This window comes from Leuresthes tenuis, unplaced genomic scaffold (genome assembly GCF_036924035.1).
Source record: "Leuresthes tenuis unplaced genomic scaffold, fLeuTen1.0.hap1 SCAF_2, whole genome shotgun sequence".
Classification (NCBI taxonomy): Eukaryota; Metazoa; Chordata; class Actinopteri; order Atheriniformes; family Atherinopsidae; genus Leuresthes; species Leuresthes tenuis.
In genome coordinates, this window is record NW_027325356.1 from 27090767 (window position 1) to 27108973 (window position 18207).

At 42.1% G+C, this 18207-nt stretch overlaps 2 protein-coding genes across 2 annotated transcripts; one reads left to right on the plus strand and one right to left on the minus strand.

The window, feature by feature from the left end:
• Window positions 1-352: 352 nt before the first annotated feature.
• usp8 (ubiquitin specific peptidase 8) lies at window positions 353-12850 on the plus strand. The gene is made up of 19 exons (XM_072380890.1): window positions 353-441; window positions 1199-1374; window positions 2857-3001; window positions 3106-3191; window positions 3290-3431; window positions 4285-4327; window positions 4476-4647; window positions 4867-5029; window positions 5107-5248; window positions 6736-7025; window positions 7118-7630; window positions 8200-8274; window positions 8402-8697; window positions 8855-9076; window positions 9171-9381; window positions 10414-10650; window positions 10762-10904; window positions 11010-11142; window positions 11314-12850. Exons 2-19 carry the CDS (start codon window positions 1271-1273, stop codon window positions 11470-11472), a joined length of 3276 nt encoding a protein of 1091 aa, XP_072236991.1. The 5' UTR covers window positions 353-441; window positions 1199-1270; the 3' UTR covers window positions 11473-12850.
• A 196-nt stretch (window positions 12851-13046) lies between these two features.
• On the minus strand, window positions 13047-14822 carry LOC140302501 (ubiquitin carboxyl-terminal hydrolase 50-like). The gene is made up of 5 exons (XM_072381318.1): window positions 14673-14822; window positions 14355-14570; window positions 14131-14273; window positions 13441-13573; window positions 13047-13235 (listed from the first exon to the last, which is right to left on the minus strand). Exons 1-5 carry the CDS (start codon window positions 14820-14822, stop codon window positions 13047-13049), a joined length of 831 nt encoding a protein of 276 aa, XP_072237419.1.
• Window positions 14823-18207: the final 3385 nt, after the last annotated feature.

The following is an 18207-nucleotide window of genomic DNA, read 5'->3' on the forward strand; positions in this document are numbered from 1 at the left end:
TTTGATTATAAACAAAGTTGGTTCCATAAAGCCTAGATCTTGGCTATTACTGTAACATTCAAAAGTTTTTCTAATAACTTTGACAAGTGTAAAGCATTATAGTGTCATCATATAAGGTCTACATTTTATTCATTGATGTATCATTTTGAAATACATTTGGGAAACTCCAGTACAGATGTAGTGCAAGCTTCCACTGTTCCACAATTCAGTGACTATTTTTTTCGTTTTTCCCTGTGTGTGCGTCCGTGTGGGGCCCTTCTTCATGGGCCTGTCATACACTCCAGGCCAGTTGGTGGGGGTAGTGTGCATTTAAGATGGTTTGTTGTACGCTAGTAAACATCAGAGAGGAGGAGGAAGAAGAAGGAAGCGGAACAAGAACAAGAAATCAGAAATCAGCTGTCAAAAAAAGTGGTTTAAGTGAAAGCAACGGACCGAAAAAGGGTAAATGATGGATAGATTGATACTTATTAAAACATATGTGACTATACATTAGCTGGTACTATTTCTAAAAGACATGCACATCCTGCAGAATGTAGTTGTAGCCGTGCCTGTCGGTGCAGTGGTTAACCAGCTCTCATACGCGTAACTGCGTGATCTCATAGCGCAACATGCTAACGTTGCTAGCTGGCTAACTAGGAAGCCAACAAACCCAAGTTTGCGTTTCATTTCCTAAACTTTGTTCGCATTAGGCCAGTGTTTGGTTTATGCTCTATACGGAAGACAGCATGTTTAGTTGTCCATTTGCTGATCAACGAGAACCCACTTAAGACAGGTAGTAACGGCTAACGTTAGCCAGAAAAGTACTTAATGTTGTTGTCGTCGTCACTGTTGACAAATCCTAAGCCAGCTAACTACAGCCACCGGATAAGTGATGTTGGCTAGCAATCATGCTAATTGTGAGGGCAGCATTTGAGTGACTTAGCTTAATCCTTTCGTGTTTTTAGATGAACGTAACCTTACTTCGGGGTTTTTTAAGCGCTGGATGACAACTAACGGAAAGCGAAACTTGTGTCCATTTAAATCTTACAACGTTTAGACGTTGCTGAGAACACAGAGAGCAAGTGTGACTTAAACGTACGCTAACGTTATTGGTTTTGACAGAAATTGTCGAGTCGTTTTTGGTATCCAACCAAAACAATGTGTGTCTACATTATATTGTTGTCACTGTTTTTTTTCTTTATTTTTCTTCATTTTTTAGAGATGTCCAGAGGTTGTGTAGCGCACTGACGGGTCCCCTGCTTGTGAGTTCTTACTGCACACTGCTGCCAATATGCCTGCAGTATCTACAGGGGTCAAAGAGCTGTATTTATCCACATCTCTTGGTGACCTCAACAAAAAAGCTGAGATTAAGCCAGACAAGACGAGCACCAGAAGGTAACGTTGTTTACTAGTTTTTGCCCACTCAAAGCGATTGTATTAAACGAGTGATGTATCAGGAGTTCTGCAAAAGACTCGCAGCACAGAGTTGGACTTTTCTCTCTGCATATTTACTGTCTCTGCTGGCCTGTGTTCATCAACATGAAGTCAAGTTGGCCAAAAAAACACAAAACAAAGGGACAAAGGGGGTGTTACTTCAAAACAAGTACAACATAGCCAGCCTTGCTTTATGTTTAGTGACTCAACAGATCCTTAGACTCCACTCAAAGATAACCGGTTATGGTTATGATCGTTCAAATGCAGTCATCATTTGACCCCTCTTCTGCAAATCAACTGGCACTTAATTAAAAAATAGTGAAGCATAAACAAATATAAAAGTAATTTCAGGCAAAACAGTTGCAGATACTGTAGGAAATTGTTAGTTGTGCATATTGATAAATGAATGTATCCCTGCTAATTACATCATGACAGGTGCACATAAAGCTCTTAGTATTTTAAACTTGACTAGACCTACACTTAGCTCTGATGCCCTGTAGTAACATGGAAACCGTCTAAGTCATTGACCACATGAACATCAAATCTTATTGATTGAATATCCCTCTGAGCTACAGGCCTAGACTGACTCATTCTAGTGTTTGTTGGATCCAATTACAGCGGAAGGTTATGGAACAGATTCGTTGGCAAATCAGGACACGATTTTAAAAAAACAAAACATTGTTCCCATGGTAACTTAATGTACAGGTCATATGTTATTATACTGTTATTTTATGTTATTTTGTGAATCAAAAGGTTTGGTTATTTAATGTAAACTGCTCCTTAATGTTAGAAACTTGTCAAATTAAAAAAAAAATAATTAAATCAAATATTTGATAGATTAAATGCTCGAGATGTCCTTGAAGCCACAGTGTACTGTGGTAACATTTGGCGATTGAAATTCAAACATTTGATCAACAACTTAATGTGGCACTGACCGACTTTTAAGATAAGATAAGACCTACTTTATTGATCCCCTGCAGGGAAATTCAGTTGAACGGTTGAATTATTAAATTTCTGACAGGCAATCCAATGTTTGCTGTGAGTCAATTATGCACTTAAAATTTTGATATGACTTCAGGTATTTACTATCATTATTCTGCCTGGGGGCATTTAAATATTCAGAGTTTTGCTCTCTGGTATGTCATCTGTACAGGAATCTGCTGCTTTCTTCAAACAATTTAATCTGAATTCTGAACATAAACTGCTTTAGAGCAGGTTATGAATTCAACCTAAATAACCATGGTGATCCAGCCAGGTTTAAAAAGCCATCCTATTGATACGGAATACTTTGACTTTCAACTCAGCATAGTTATATGTACTACTAAACTAAAGTATTGTATGAGTGCAGCAGAGCTCCATAGTCTAATCTTAATTAAGGACATTACTGTCACACAGGGATGCAGCCTGTACGTATTCATTTACACATTCATTTTTAATTTTCAGCTATGTTCAGAGTGCCTGTAAACTTTTCAAGGCGGCAGAGGAGTGTCGCCTGGACAGAGATGAGGAGAAAGCTTATGTGCTTTACATGAAGTATTTAACAGTATATGACATCATCAAGAAAAGGCCGGACTTCAAGCAACAACCGGTATGATTGAGAATTGTAAACTAAATATATTTCAAGGGAAATGTATCAAGAGTTGTAGATTTGTTATCTCCCTGAGTGACTCTTTTCTATTCTTATGTGTTAAGGATTATTTCATGACTATGCTTGGGCCAACCAGCTTCAAGAAAGCCATTGAAGAAGCAGAGAAGCTGTCTGAAAGCCTCAAACTCAGGTTAGAAGCTTTGGTCGTCCTCCACAATGCACACTTTGTTATTGTTTATTATAGATTAGACCATCATGTATACGAGGGCCTCTCTCTGTTTCAAACAGGTATGAGGAATTCGAAGTTCGAAAAAAACTTGAGGAGAAGGAGAGACTAGAGGAGAAGAAGAAAAGGGAGGAAATAACAGAAAAAGATGGTGGTCGCAGCTCTCCAAAGGCGTCATCTGCAAACAAGAAGGATAGCAAAAAGGTATATATATCAAATACTGAAAAGTATCTGCCAATCAGAACATTCCCAATGGGAGTTATATATTTTAGGTTGCAGTTATTGGGGGAAGCCATAAAAGACATTCACACCTTCACTTCAACCGTAGTGAACTCAGACATTGACTAACACACAATGTAGCTATATAGCTGTGCTAACTGTATAGTCATGAAAATGGCTAATTTCCCTCACAAAACAAACCCAAATATTTCCTATCCAGCAGGAAAATGCCAACCTTGGTTGCAGTCATGTGATTTCTGGAGTTTTAGCCACCGTGGAAGAGCTATTTTTATCTTGACTCTGGTCTGTAGTGATAGTTGATACGGAAGGTTTAGGTTGCTGCTCTTTCTTTGCCATTACTGTGCTGTCTGCTATCTGAGTGAATGCAGCAGTGAAGGTAAACGAGAAGAGATGCTGGCCAGCCACCCAATCATTTTACACACCTGTGAAGGACCTACAAGACGGAACTTTTCTTTTTCCCATACAAATTCATCGGTGGCTGTCAGGATATAGAGAGAATGATATCATATCTGACAAAAAAATGTAGTTGGAGAGAATCGGATGCTGAGCCTTTAACTACAACATAAAAATACGAGTAAACGTTTCGGTTATATGTGAATTCACATTCTCGAAGTTCAGATTTAAGTCTGTCGTCAGTTTTTCGCTGAAAACAAAATGGGAAAATATGTAAACACCAGTGGTCTAACAAATTGTCCAGTTTTAAAAAAAAAAAAAAAAAAAATCATTGCTCTTTAGCGATTTTGTGTTGAATCAAATCCAGCAAAATCAAAATTGTTCATGTATTAATGAGATGATTGTTCTTGTGTATGTACGTCAGGTGAAAGGAGAGCACAAAGAGCTGAAGAGTGTGATCACAAAAGGTACTGAATGCTAAACTGAATATCACAATCCAAGTTTGATAAACACGTAGTTCTCTGTGAGATGTTAATAAAAAATCAGGCAACCTTGCAGCTGTCACGTCTTCTTTTGTGAGGCATCTTTTATTGATGTTACGGCTGTGTCTGGTAGCTGCACCGCCGGCTGGTGGCATCACAGCCGACAAGCTTTTCCACATGATGAAGGACCAGACGATCTCAATGATTGTGATGGATGCCCGCAGCCACAGAGACTATGAAGAGTCTCGCATTCAAGTGCCAGCCCAGACCTGCATCAGCGTGCCGGAGGAGGCGATAATCCCAGGGTGAGACACGAGGCTTCACACCTGAATCTTTGATCTGACTCTGCATTTGTAACTCTTAATATGACTTCAGGAAAGATGATATGAAGGGATTTTTCTCTGATCTTTTTCTGTTGATCAAAGGTTTTTGTGTTCATGAGCTTTGTTTTTCAATAAAAGTGGCAGGAAAAAAAAAAGTCTACTCGGTCTAAACTCTTCCACTCCAACATCATGACTTTTCAGAATCACTGTGAATCAGATTGAGGCAAAACTGCCTGAAGTGTCCAAAGACAACTGGAGGCGGCGAGGATTTGTGGATTACATCATTTTGCTGGACTGGTTTAGTTCTGTTACTGACCTTAAACTGGGAACCACCTTGCAGAGCCTCAAAGACGCACTCTTTAAGGTATCAGTTTGCATTTCTTATGCGTGAATTACATCGCTATTTTTATGTGAAGAATTAAGTGTTTACATATTCCACAGTGGGACAGCATCACCATTCTGCGCAGTGAGCCACTGGTGCTGGAAGGAGGCTACGAGAACTGGCTGCTGTTTTATCCAATGTACACGACCAACGCTAAAGTTCGACCCCCGAGACAGACTATTATCAACACCCTCCCTCAGTGTGAGTATCGGCAGCAATGAAATGAATGCTCAACAGTTCATGTACAAGTACAGCTAAAAAAATTAGAATATTGTGAACCAGTTTAATATTGGTGTCACTCCCTAAACAGCTTATGGTTTCCTGAGGCTTTAAATGGTCTCTCAGTCTGGGTCAGTAGGCTACACAATCATGGGGAAGACTGCTAACGTGACAGATGTCCAGAAGACAGTCACTGACACCCTCCACAAGGAGGGTAAGCCACAAAAGGTCACTGCTAACGAAGCTGGTTGTTCACAGAGTGCTGTATCCAAGCATATTCATAGAAAGTTTAGTGGAAGGAAAAAGTGTGGTAGGAAAGGGTGCATCAGCAACAGGGATAACCGCAGCCTTTATAGGAAGCAAAATCCATTCAAGAGTTTGGGAGAGCTTCACAAAGAGTGGACTGAGGCTGGAGTTGGCGCATCAAGAGCCACTACACACAGACGAATCCTAGACATGGGCTACAAATGTTGCATTCCTCGTGTCAAGCCACTACTGAACCAGAGAAAAAGAACTGGACTGTTGCTCAGTGGTTGGAAGTTCTCTTTTCAGATGGAAGTAAATTTTGCATGTCATTTGGAAATCAAGGTCCCAAAGTCTGGAGGAAGAGTGGAGAGGCACAGAATCCATGTTGCTTGAAGCCCAGTGTAAAGTTTCCACATTCAGTGAGGATTTGGGTTGCCATGTCATCTGCTGGTGTTGGTCCACTGTGTTTTCTAAAGTCCACAGCCATATACCAGGAAACTTTAAGCACTTAATGCTTCCTTCTGCTGACAAGCTTTATGGAGATGCTGATTTAATTTTCCAGCAGGATCTGGCAGCTGCCCAGACTGCCAAATGTACTAAAAGCTGATTCAGTGACCACAGTGTTATTGTGCTTGATTGGCCAGCAAACTCGCCTGACCTGAACCCCATAGGAAATATGAGAGACACCAGACCCAACAATGCAGATGACCTGAAGGCTGCTATCAAAGCAAGCTGGGCTTCCATTACACCTCAGCAGTGCCTCAGGCTGATCGCCTCCATTTCACTCCGCATTGATGCAGTAATTCATGCAAAAGGAGGCCTGACCAAGTTTTGAGTGCATAGAAATGAACATACTTTTCAGAAGCCTGACATTTCTGTTTAAAATATCCTTTTTTTATTGATCTTATGTAATATTCTATTTTTCTGAGACACTGAATTTTGAGTTTTCATTATCTGTAAGCCATAATCATCAAAATTACGAGAAATAAAGGCTTTAAATATTTTACTCTGTGATGTATCTATATGAATCAATTTTATTTTAGCTGTTATTGTAAGAAGCACAGACACTCCGAGGCACACATCTTGGCTGATAAAAGATGGCTCTGTAATAGTGAAAAATGATACATTAACTGAAGGATGAAGATAAAATGGCAATATTGGATTTTTAACACCCTATCATGTATCATTCATTCTTACATTATGTGTTTATTTTCTCTGAACAGTGGACTTCAGCTACCCATCCTTGGAGGAACCAAAGCCTCCAGCCCCACCTCAACCTGAGCCGCAGGCTTCACCTGAGCCTCAACTTTCACCTGAGCCTCAGGAACCATCAGTTCCTGTGCTGGTTAACGGGGTTGCAGAGCAGCCAACATCCAAAACGTCAGTGGTTTCTGATAGGTTGCCAGATGCTGTTGATTCCCCCATCACTGGCACTACAAATTCTGGGCAAGACCTAAGTAAGAAGGGCCCTGCATCCAGCCAGTCACCTGCAACAGCCAAGGCATTCCCTCAGGTATTGTACCTACCCTAAAAGTTGTTACATCTATGGAGACTCCAAGTGTGGCTTGACACTGTTGTTTTCTTTTATCCATTCTCTTCTCTCAGTTTGACCGTACCAAGAAGCCCTCTGTCCGGGTGTCGGAGGACCCTAAGTCCAACCAGAACGGGTCAGCGAAAGATGCCACCCAGAATGGCCCATTCGTCCCCGACCGCTCTGCTAAACCAGCCCTCGTCCCCGGCACTGTTCTGTCTAAAGAAGAGCAAAGTCAGATCCACTCTGAAGCAGTGGCAGTGATGGAGAAGGCAAAGCAAGAGCAGGAAAAACGCACGCAGGAGCGTCGCTTAGAGGAGGAGAAGCGGGAGAAGGAACGGAAAGAAAGAGAGATGAAAGAGAAGCTAGAAAGGGAGGAGAGTGAGAAGAGAAAGACGGAAGAGGAGGATAACAGACACCAGGACAAAAAGAAACTTGAACGTCAGAAAGCAGAGGAAGAGGAAGACAAAGAGAACAGGACATGGGATGAGAAGGAGAGGAGGGGGAAGGAGCACAACTCTGAAACACCCTCTAAGAGCATGTCTCTGGATTCACCTGCTCCCAACCATACCGTTAGTGAAATTAAGGTGAGTCCTCTTTGTCAGTGCTGAACGCTGCTCCAGTGAAATGTTTCATTCTCACCCACGATAACGGCATAAGCAGTCCCAAAAGACAGTCCCACAAGGGCCTTTTGATGTATATATATCGGGCTTGAAAAAGCTATTAAAATACATTGTCATTATCATACATCCTAAGCCACCGAGCCAAAAATCTGTCCATCGCTTTTCAAACACACAGTCCATAAATCTGATCTGGTGAAGTCCCCCTTACACCCTAAATCCCTCTTAAAGATTAAGTGCGGAGTAATGCAAGATACAGCTGGACTGGGTACGCTGTGGGTCTTCATGGTGTGAATTTAACTCAAAGATTGCTACAGCTCTGGTTTCACACCCTCCTTTTAAACTATGTCATTACTCAGGATTGAGTGCTTCCCATCCCACACACACAAGCTCATATTATCTTTACCTCCTAAACCACAATTAAATTAAATTAGGTGATTTTGTTAGAAAAATAAATTGTTGCTGATATAGTTACAGAACAGATTGTTCAATAATTTTAGATGTTTTAAAGTCAGTGCACGGTATGTTTGCTTCAGAGGGAGCCTCTAACCAGAGCAAGGAGCGAAGAGATGGGCAGGAGTGTGCCTGGCCTTCCAGTTGGTTGGATGAAGGTACCAGATATTTATTTCTACCTCAGGTCAAGTCCATTTAAGTTGCTGATGATGAATTCAAAGTTTTGTAAATTTGAACTAATACTGTTGAAATGTTTTGACTATTTATTCATTTATTGTTGGTTAGTTCCTTGATACAGTGACGGGAACTTACAGATACTACCACTCCCCGACCAATCGCGTCCACCTGTATCCTCCTGAGGTCACTGTTCCCCAGACCCCACCTTCCACACCACCAACAGTCAAACAGAAGACACTACGACCAGCTGAGCCAGACACCAGCCGTGAGCAAGAGCAGGAACAGTCCAAACTCAAGCGCTCCTACTCCTCTCCAGACATCAGCCAGGATGTGAGGGAGGAGGCCCAGAAAAAGGCCACAGCTCCAACCGCTGCTGTGATACCCAGCATCAACAGAGAAACCAAGTAAGGCATCCAGATCTTTTATGGTACATATATACTCTGTTTAGCTACCAATCAATTCAAGACAGTTTGCTATCCCAAACATCTTTTATTTTAGGGATATATTGTGTTGTATCACTGCATTTTCTTATCCTTCTCTGATAATCCCTCTCTCCTGCAGACCTCCCAGTGCAAAGGTCTATTCTAAAGTGGAAATTGTACGGCCGTCTGCAGCCAAAATTCGCAACTTGAATCCTACATTTGGAGGTTTGGGTGCATCACTGACCGGCCTTCGTAACCTGGGCAACACATGCTATATGAACTCCATTTTGCAGTGTCTTTGCAACACTCCTGCCATGGCTGAGTACTTCAATAACAATTACTACCTTGAGGACATCAACAGGTCAGGTTTCAGATGAGTTGAAATAACTTCCCAAAAATATTCGGTTATTAGAGACATGCATAACATTCCTGTACCTGTCCTCTTCATGTGCCAGGTACAACATTCTTGGCCATAAAGGGGAGGTTGCAGAGGAGTTTGGAGTGATTATGAAGGCCCTGTGGGCCGGTCTGTACAAGTGCATCAGTCCACGGGACTTCAAGATCACCATTGGCAAGATCAACGAGCAGTTTGCTGGCTATGACCAGCAAGACTCCCAGGAGCTGCTGCTGTTCCTCATGGATGGGCTCCACGAAGACCTCAACAAGGTAGTGCACACACTTTCATTCATGGCAAGGGTAGAACCACCCATGTGGGTTTTTTGCAGTCTTGCAGATGATTAATCGAAAATTGAACATTTTTTGTGAAATGTTTTTTTCCTGGCTGTGTAACGCTTGCCTTCTGCTACACCTATACGTTGTTGCACATTTGCCTGTTAACAATTAAAAACTTAGAATTTTTCCTTCTGTCTATTTTTTTTTTCACTGGGTTTCAATTTGATGGCAAATTAGAGAGTAAGTAAATGGCTGTGTGTTCTTGGTCCTCCTGCAGCGGTGTGAATGTGCTGTGTCTGCATCTGTCTGGTCTGATGCTCTTGTCAGAAGCTCTGTGCATGTGGACCCAAAACATGCTCATTGCCTGTATGATTTTTACTGGCTTCATGTGAATTTGAGAATGAGTAAGGACAAGCTAAACTGGTAAAACAGCAGAAGAATAATTTCTTAGCTGAATTTCCTTAGTTTTTTGTTCCAAAAGGGCATTTTGGAATGAAAGCCACTGTGACAAATGGCTCAACCTGGAATTCTGTCGGGGTATTTTTGTTTATTAAGTTGTTAAATATTTCGAATTGAGCAGAAGTTCCTGAGTAGGTTGTAGCAGCTGGTGACGTGCATTTCTCATAACACACTCTCCATTTCATCACGTTCCTTCTGTGTGATGTTCAGACCTGTCTGCCATCAGGCTGGCCCAGTCCTGGTCCACTTTGTCTCTTCAGGATAGTCGATGATTCAGTCATACTAACCAGTGAGATATTAACTACTAAGCACTAACCTGCCCCTCATATCTCGCTGCCTACATACTCTGAGTGAGCTGGCTCATCTGCATGCTGATGGAGCTGATCATGTAGGCCTTGAACACACAATTAGAAATTCACCAAATTTTTCTCTGGAATATTGTTGTTATGGCTGCTGCAGTCTGTATCGTCTATCAGTCATTGAGCTGTAGCGTGAGCATGAAGGCAGCTACTGCTAACCCAATGTTGCAGTTGTTCTATCATGTTGCGTTTCCTTCTCTGTTGTCAGGCGGACAACAGGAAGCGGTACAAAGAAGAAGAAAACGACCATCTGGATGATCAGACTGCAGCTGACGTGGCCTGGAGCAAACACAAGCTGCTGAACGAGTCCATCATTGTAGCACTGTTCCAGGGGCAGTTCAAGTCCACAGTGCAGTGTCTCACCTGCCATCGCAAGTCACGGACATTTGAGACCTTTATGTACCTGTCGCTGCCTCTGGCCTCTACCAGCAAGTGCTCCCTGCAGGTTGGTCCCACTGTACATGTGCCAGCACTACTCTATGTTTCAAAAAACAAATGCTGAGAACTATCCATTTATTTTCTATGTGTAATTGGAATGTTCGCTTTTTCTTTGCAGGATTGTTTGAGGTTATTCTCCAAAGAAGAGAAGCTGACCGACAACAACAAAGTGTTCTGCAGGCACTGCAAAGCCCACAGAGATTCCACTAAGAAACTGGAGATCTGGAAGGTTCCACCCATCCTCCTGGTGCACTTAAAACGGTCTGTAATAAAACAAATCTACTCATGGTTTGGGAAAGAGGATTATAAGAAACTGTAAATGTTAAACAGACCAGTGTGTTGACTTCATGGGTGTTATTTCTGCAGATTCTCCTATGAAGGTAGATGGAAGCAAAAGCTGCAGACAACTGTAGACTTCTCTCTGGACAGTCTGGACCTGGCACAGTATGTTATTGGACCCAAACAGAGCCTGAAAAGATACAGCCTTTATGGAGTTTCGGTAAGTGGGAATAAGTGAATTCTTGATTTTTGGTATAAAAAAAAAAATGCGAGTTTGAATGGATTTCTCACAAAGCTTCAAAACTGCAACCCTGAGAATGATATATGTGACAGAATAATTCTATCTCAGCCTTTAAATGAGCCTGACTTTCTTCTTCTTCTCTGCCACCAGAATCACTACGGGGGCTTAGACGGCGGCCATTACACAGCCTACTGTAAAAACGCCCCCAAACAGCGCTGGTACAAGTTCGATGACCATGAGGTGTCTGAAATCTCCACCTCCTCTGTCAAGTCCTCCGCAGCCTACATCCTGTTTTACTCCACCCTGTGACGGTGCTGTGGAACGCCAAGAGAGAAAACCACTGCTGAGCAGCGACGCTCCAAACCCTAGAGGTTGTTCTTTTTCTTTTTGAAGTCACAGCTCTGAAGACCCAGTGCACATGGTTGTGAGGGTGCACGAGAGGACGCACTGGAGCATGTGGCTCTGGGGTCCAGATCAGAGAACGGTGAAGGCACACTGTGCCATGCTTAAGCTACTAGAGAACGCGATAGGTGTTAAAACATGCCGTCTGTTCACCTTACTGCTCATCCAGAGACTAAACAGATGCTCTTGTTAATCTGACTTCTCTACAATAGTTGTGTTTTAGGGCCGATGGCTGATTCAGATGCTTTTTACTCTCATTTCTGTACTCGGGTGTGGACAGCAGTATTGCAGAACTGATTTATTTTTTCTTAGCTTTGTTGTACTGTGTACACAGGATTAACAGTTAGATGGCATGTACATTCTTACCAATGCTGATGTTGCACATTCAAAGTTTTTTGTGTAAATACTTGAGGGCAAGGGGTTTATGTGTCAAGTGACCAAATTATTGTTTTTGGGGTTTTTTTTCCTTGAAAGTAGCAGTCATCATAACATCACCATAGAAATGAGAGCTTAAACTGTAGCCTTCTGGTGTTTGGCAAACGAGGGATGGGAGAGACTGTGAGGGATTTTTGCATTCTTCTGGAGGAGAGGAGGGAGTTTCGATTGTTGCTTGCTCATATTAACCACATTCTTGCACTTATTCAGTATGCAATCAATTTAAGTTGTAGAACACATCCTTTAACAGCAGACCTTAATGCTCAACTCAGAATGCTTTAAATCGATACTGATGCTGAGAGCTTGTTCGCTTTGCTCAGTTCAGCCGGTGACATGAAACCCTACCTGCTTCTGTAAGGTTTATGCTCTGTTGAACATACTCAACTTTGTACATTTATTATACTCAAACACTATTAAGAGGAAACATTACGGAGATTTCTCTGTTGGTTTGAACCGGTGATGCTGGTTGTGTGTTTTTTTTTTTTGTTTTTTTTTCATTTTATCGGTAAATTTTATTTTATGTGTTCAGTACTGAGCCGAATAATACGAAGACATAAGAAACTGTCCTCATTCTCTTTCACGAGGGCATCCTTGTCGACATTTGCTGCCTGACTGACAAGAGAATGCACGAGGTAGACAAATAATTTTTTAATGGACCAGAGATGTGAAATCGCAGGATTTGACTACTTCCTGAGTACAGTTTTAATCGCCTGAGAGGCGTGAGATCAAGATCCGTTTTTTTCTTTTCACACTCACTTGATTTATCTCTAATACTGATTGTTTCAGATATAACGACTATATTAACCTCAAACAACTCGTATGCCTATTTATTAAAACTGCTTCAAAATGGTGTTTGTGTGTGAATGAACATTTCTCAGTTTTAACCTTTTACTGCAGTTTTGAAAGGATAAACGGTACACAACATTTTTATGCAAGTGACAGATATGTTGGTGCTTGCTTTTGAAATTTATTTGTGTAGAGAATGACTTTAAACCGTAAGTGGAACTAACAGATATGTGATGAACCCTCCTTGGTGGACGAAGAGCTCAAAGTCCGTGGATCTTTGGTTTCTGGAAAGGTTTGCGACTGTAGAGCAGCATATAGGCATTTGGAGATTGCACAAGGATGTCCTGTACTTCTCTGACATCTGCATCATCAAAGCAGTGCCAGGTCCGGCCCGGGGCGCTGTAGCACGCAGCCGTGTAGTGACCCACGTTCAGATTACCTGTGTGGTTCTAGAAAAGGAAAAGGTTAATTTGTGCGAAATCGATTGAAGCACCACACGACCGAGTGAAACGGCCGCTGTCATGCCATTTAAATAAAAAAAAATCACAATACTTTGACGCTTTAACAATTCGTCTTCACTCCTGATGGTCTCTCTCACTTTTGAGTCAAAGCTTGTATATGTGGCCATAAAACAGTATTTTTCAGATCACCTACCACTACAGCATAAAGGTGGTAAGAGGAGGATGTGTTCTGCACTGAGCTGGACAGAAACTGGGCGAGATCGAGCTTCATGGAGAACAAAACATTAGTCCTCAGTTTCACCTGATTCTTCCCCTTGCAGCCAAACCTGCAAAAAATGCAAAAAATAAATTTTTTAAAGGACACAATTTAAAGCCAGCAGTAGGGACATAACAGAGCTTTGTAGAATATATAACTCGTGTTAATGCACGACACGCTGAAAAATTAATTCATTTACAGTGAAGGTCTGTTGTTCAAAGCACCCTTAGTTTTGTCTACTTCAAATTTGATGGTCTATGACTTGAACTTACTGTAAAGACACGCATGCAGTACAATGTTTTTCTTTTAGATTTGTGAATGAAAAAATACGGACCATGTGGCTGTTTTTAGAGAGGATGGGTAATTACCACATAAGAATAATTAATTTGTCCTGTTCAGTGTTTCAGTCAAAACAAATAAGGTGATATGTTGACTATCATCAAAGACTCAACTACATGTCAAACAGTGATCAAGGTAAAGAATGAGCACTGAAAGCAGACTTTCAAGCCAACATGGACTAAGATTCCTTGAGTTGTTTTAAAAATATATATATATGGATCATGCACGAAGATTACCAAACGAGTGCCCTTACTCTTAAGTGTCTCCTTAACAGATTACGTTACCCACCGTTTCAGGTGCAATATGAGGATCTCAGGAGGTTTTTCTAAACAAGTTAGGACTGTAGTTTCTCTCCTCAGCCCGCACTCTGAACACAGCAGCTGATCTCCCCCGGTCAGGACAGTCTGCTCGAAGAACAGCGACAAGCAATCCTGCACAAACACGGGGACAGAAGATCGAGGTTAAACCGAGATCGAGGACATGCGCGGGTGCCTGCAGCTGTTAAAGGGTACCTGAATGGAGCACTTTGTGATGTCTTTTGGAATTGGAAGTGAAAGTACAGTGAAGGTTTGGGTGTTGTATGCCTGGTGATCGCACTGCATGCAGAGGGTCACGTAGCTCAACTGGCCCTCAAACAGATGAGAGACGATTGTAGACTCGGTGGCGAAGTTTCTGTTTTGTTCTTGTCTTCCATGTTGCATTGAGGAGCGCATCTGGCGCTTTAAAACCTTGTAAACACAAACAGACGAGAGTTATTCTCTCTGTTGGTGTACTCTGGTTGAATAAGAAAGGGGCTCAGTCCATGATAGGTAAGACAGATGGTGCTGCACCTTTTTGAAGTCGTCATGGAGTGCATTGAGGAGAAAGAGCAGCAGCTCCTGGGCATCTTGCTGGGAATAGTTGTTGAACTGTGGGAGGATGGAGCACAGTATAGACCTGGCCTCCAGAGGGGCACAGCTTGAGCTTCTTCCCAGCCACATCTTCTCCAGCAGGCGGACAAACACCTCTGTGACCCTGCACTTAGACCTGCATGAACAGGGGGGTGGAGCTACTAAGAAAACAAGACGGTATTTAAGCGAGTCAGAGGAAGAGATGGTAAGTGGTGTTACTTTGCAAGCTCTTTGCGTGTGTCCTGATTGAGGAGATGCTCGACGACAGGGACAGTGGAACAAAGACATTGCAACACAGCATTTAAGTAGCAGGAGTTGCCAGAGTTGTCTAACCCACACACTCCTGGTCTGCTCCACCTGGTCTGTAACCCCACTGCAGAGCTGTGTCTCTCATTCTCCATCACCTGACCACAGCTCCTGGTATTCATCCTGCAGCAGCAAAGACGGAACAGAATTCATCTTTACTCATGTGTAGAGTTGCTTATTGTATTTAAATATGACCAGAGCATTAAACATGTACTAATAACTCCATTACGAGCATGAGACTGTTTTTTAGTCTTAAAGCCAACCTCAAATTTTGTCTCGAGCTTTATGGATAAAAAACCAAACAAACAAAACACTAAGGGTAATTTCATAAATGAAGTCATTTTTCTTGTTCTTATCACATGGCCACAGTGAGATTTTGAAAGCTCCCACAGAAATGATCATCCTGACTTCTCCCTAATCAAAAATCAGTCTCATAAAAACTGAATGATAGAAATGTTATCAAAGCAAGGCATTTGAACGTTAGGATAAACAAACTGTCATGAATTAGTTATAGAAATAATCCTTGATTTCAGTGCTTCTGTTAACACATCTCACTCGAAGCTCTGTGTATACTGATTACACTTGTGCTTTGTTGTCTTCATGAAAATATACCATTCAAAGTGGTAATAATGCACATCTATTAACTAGATTCCCTTCATGTATGGATGTCATCATTATATAACGAGAGGAACTTGCACTGTAATAGCTGCAGGGAGCTCTCCACTGTAAACCTGATCCAAAAATGTAAAGTTTTCACTCAGCTTTTCTGTTTGTTGGTTCATATGTCTGTTATTATTAGCTTGGATCAAAGTGCTGTAACAAATAAGACTTACCTTTGCTTAGGATGGTTTGTTAAACTTGTTTCTTGGTATGAACAGCTGTTTAGCCGTGGCAGAACAGGCACACTGATGCTGTTGTCTGCAGCCAGCTGAGAAGCCAGAGCCCTGGTGAACTCTGTCAGGTGGACTTGCTGACTTGAACCCTGACTCTGCAGAGTGTGGAGCACAAATGTGTTGATGCAGATAATGTGTAGTGTTACCCAGAGGCCTGGCAAAAACACATCTGCCGCTGACCCTTTCAGGTCTGACAGTGAAAGCAGAGCAAGTCCTGTCCAACCTTGGAGGTGGGCTACAAGTTCAGACTTTGAGTCCTCAGATACTAAATGAGGTGGTGTGACTGAAAGAGATGAAGATGATGTTTGGCTCTTTACAGGCCTTTTAACAGCTGGGACAAAATCAATGTTGACTCCAAATTCATGTATGTTTGGGAGTCTGCCCTTCATCCAGGCAGAGCTGTCCAGCTGAACCTTGTGTCTTTGGCTGCAGAAAGGTCCTATCAGCTGTTTGACAACCTGCTCAACTACAGACTTCCGGCTCTCCTTCTGGAGCTGCTCTGGACAGTAGAGGTATATGTTACAGATGAAACCAGATCTCATATCGCAGAGAACAGCAAGAACGAGAGAGCAAGGACTGTGCTGGTGGGAAAGTCTGTATTTCTTCACAGCTAGATTGGGACCAGGTGCGTGAAGGGTCTTGTAGCGCATACATAAGTGGTTGCAGAAAGAATTCAGTGCTCCCAACTTGTCTCCATCCTCCAGTTTGGTCAGAGATAAAAGGTTGGTCTGGATGCTGTTTCTCTTCAGGATACCCTGCCATCTGTCCAGTTTAAGAGTAAGCTCTGATCCAAAGTTGCAGTTCTCACCTGCAGCCAAACCACTTTGTAGGGCTATAGAAAACCATGTTAATGCCTCGTTGTACTCCTCCTCAGAGAGATCACCGCTCTGCTCCCTGCTCTGTGATGGTCGGTGAGTCGCAGCTTTCACATCTGGAGCTCTACTAATCAGCTCCCGGACGCCTTCTCTGTTCAGCGCTTCCAGCAAAAGCTCTTTGGCTGTATAATGAACCTGATAAATGGGGCTCGTCAGAGTCTGTACGAGTGGCTTCACTTTTCTTGGTTTGAAGATATTTGGTAAACAAAGGCTGTTCCTCTGTGTATCTCCACGCAGCTCGTCCTCTAGGTGGCACTCCTCTGACGTCCATGCACACTCCCTCACTGACAAAGCCCTGGCCTTCATTTTAGCCTCTGTGACCGGTCCAAGAAAAAACAGCATGTGATAAGCATGGTGATTCCTTTCACAACAAAGTTTTCTGATCTTAAATGGCCATGGCAATACGAAACCAAAAAAGAAGCCTGGTAAGTTTGATGGCAAAAGCTGAAAATAACCAGACAGAACAAGGCACAGCTGAGATATTTCTTTTTTCCTGTTGGGTGTCTGACAAACTCTACTGTATGTGAACTGTATATGTACGTATGTGTTAATCCTCTCAGGTGAAACATTCGCGCACTCATGAGAATATGCTGTTAAGGGTAGATCCCCCGGGATCCACAGTAGCCAGACAACGCAGTCTTGACAACGTACAAACATGACACTTTATTTGCAGTGCAGCTCTCACGACAAGCCGTTGTGTGTCATTTCGGGCTTTAGTTTGACTCTGTAAAAACTGTCACAAAGCTCAGGGGAACTGCACTGCTTCACGGTGCAACACTAAACTATTAATTGATCTTTAAAAGAAACGTGATGCGTTTTTCTCACAAGCAGGCACAATTTCTCTTTGGAACCATGAATTTACATCCCTATTCCAGACTGTCCAGGTGGTGCGTATGTGCAGATATGGACTTGAATTACATTCAAAGAACGTGTGACCTCTAGTGGAGCAAGTGACATCAACTCCCTGTGATGGGTAAAAATGACCCCTATGATGCTACTGTTGTGTTGTAAAGAGAATGCATTTTGTCCTGATCATCATCCATTTCTACCTCTAACCAAGTGATGTTAGAGCCCGAAGGCAATCTGGAAATGGAAAAAGTTTCATTGTAACTGGTCGTGTTTACATGCAGTCATGGCAACCATTACAATGGTGTTGATGAATGTGGTAATCATGTTGTAAAATGAATGGGTTTTAGCTCAAACCACAATCGTTTTAATGGTACTGTATTATAGACAACTGGGAATGTGAAAACATTTTGGAAAACATCCGACTAGGAAAAAAATTAAGGATGCCAATGAGAAATCAGATATCTTTGTCAAGGTATGAAACGTGAAACAATTGTCTTCAGAGGCTGAGAAATAAGTCTTTTTTTTTCAGATAAACTTTAAAATTCAAGAAGA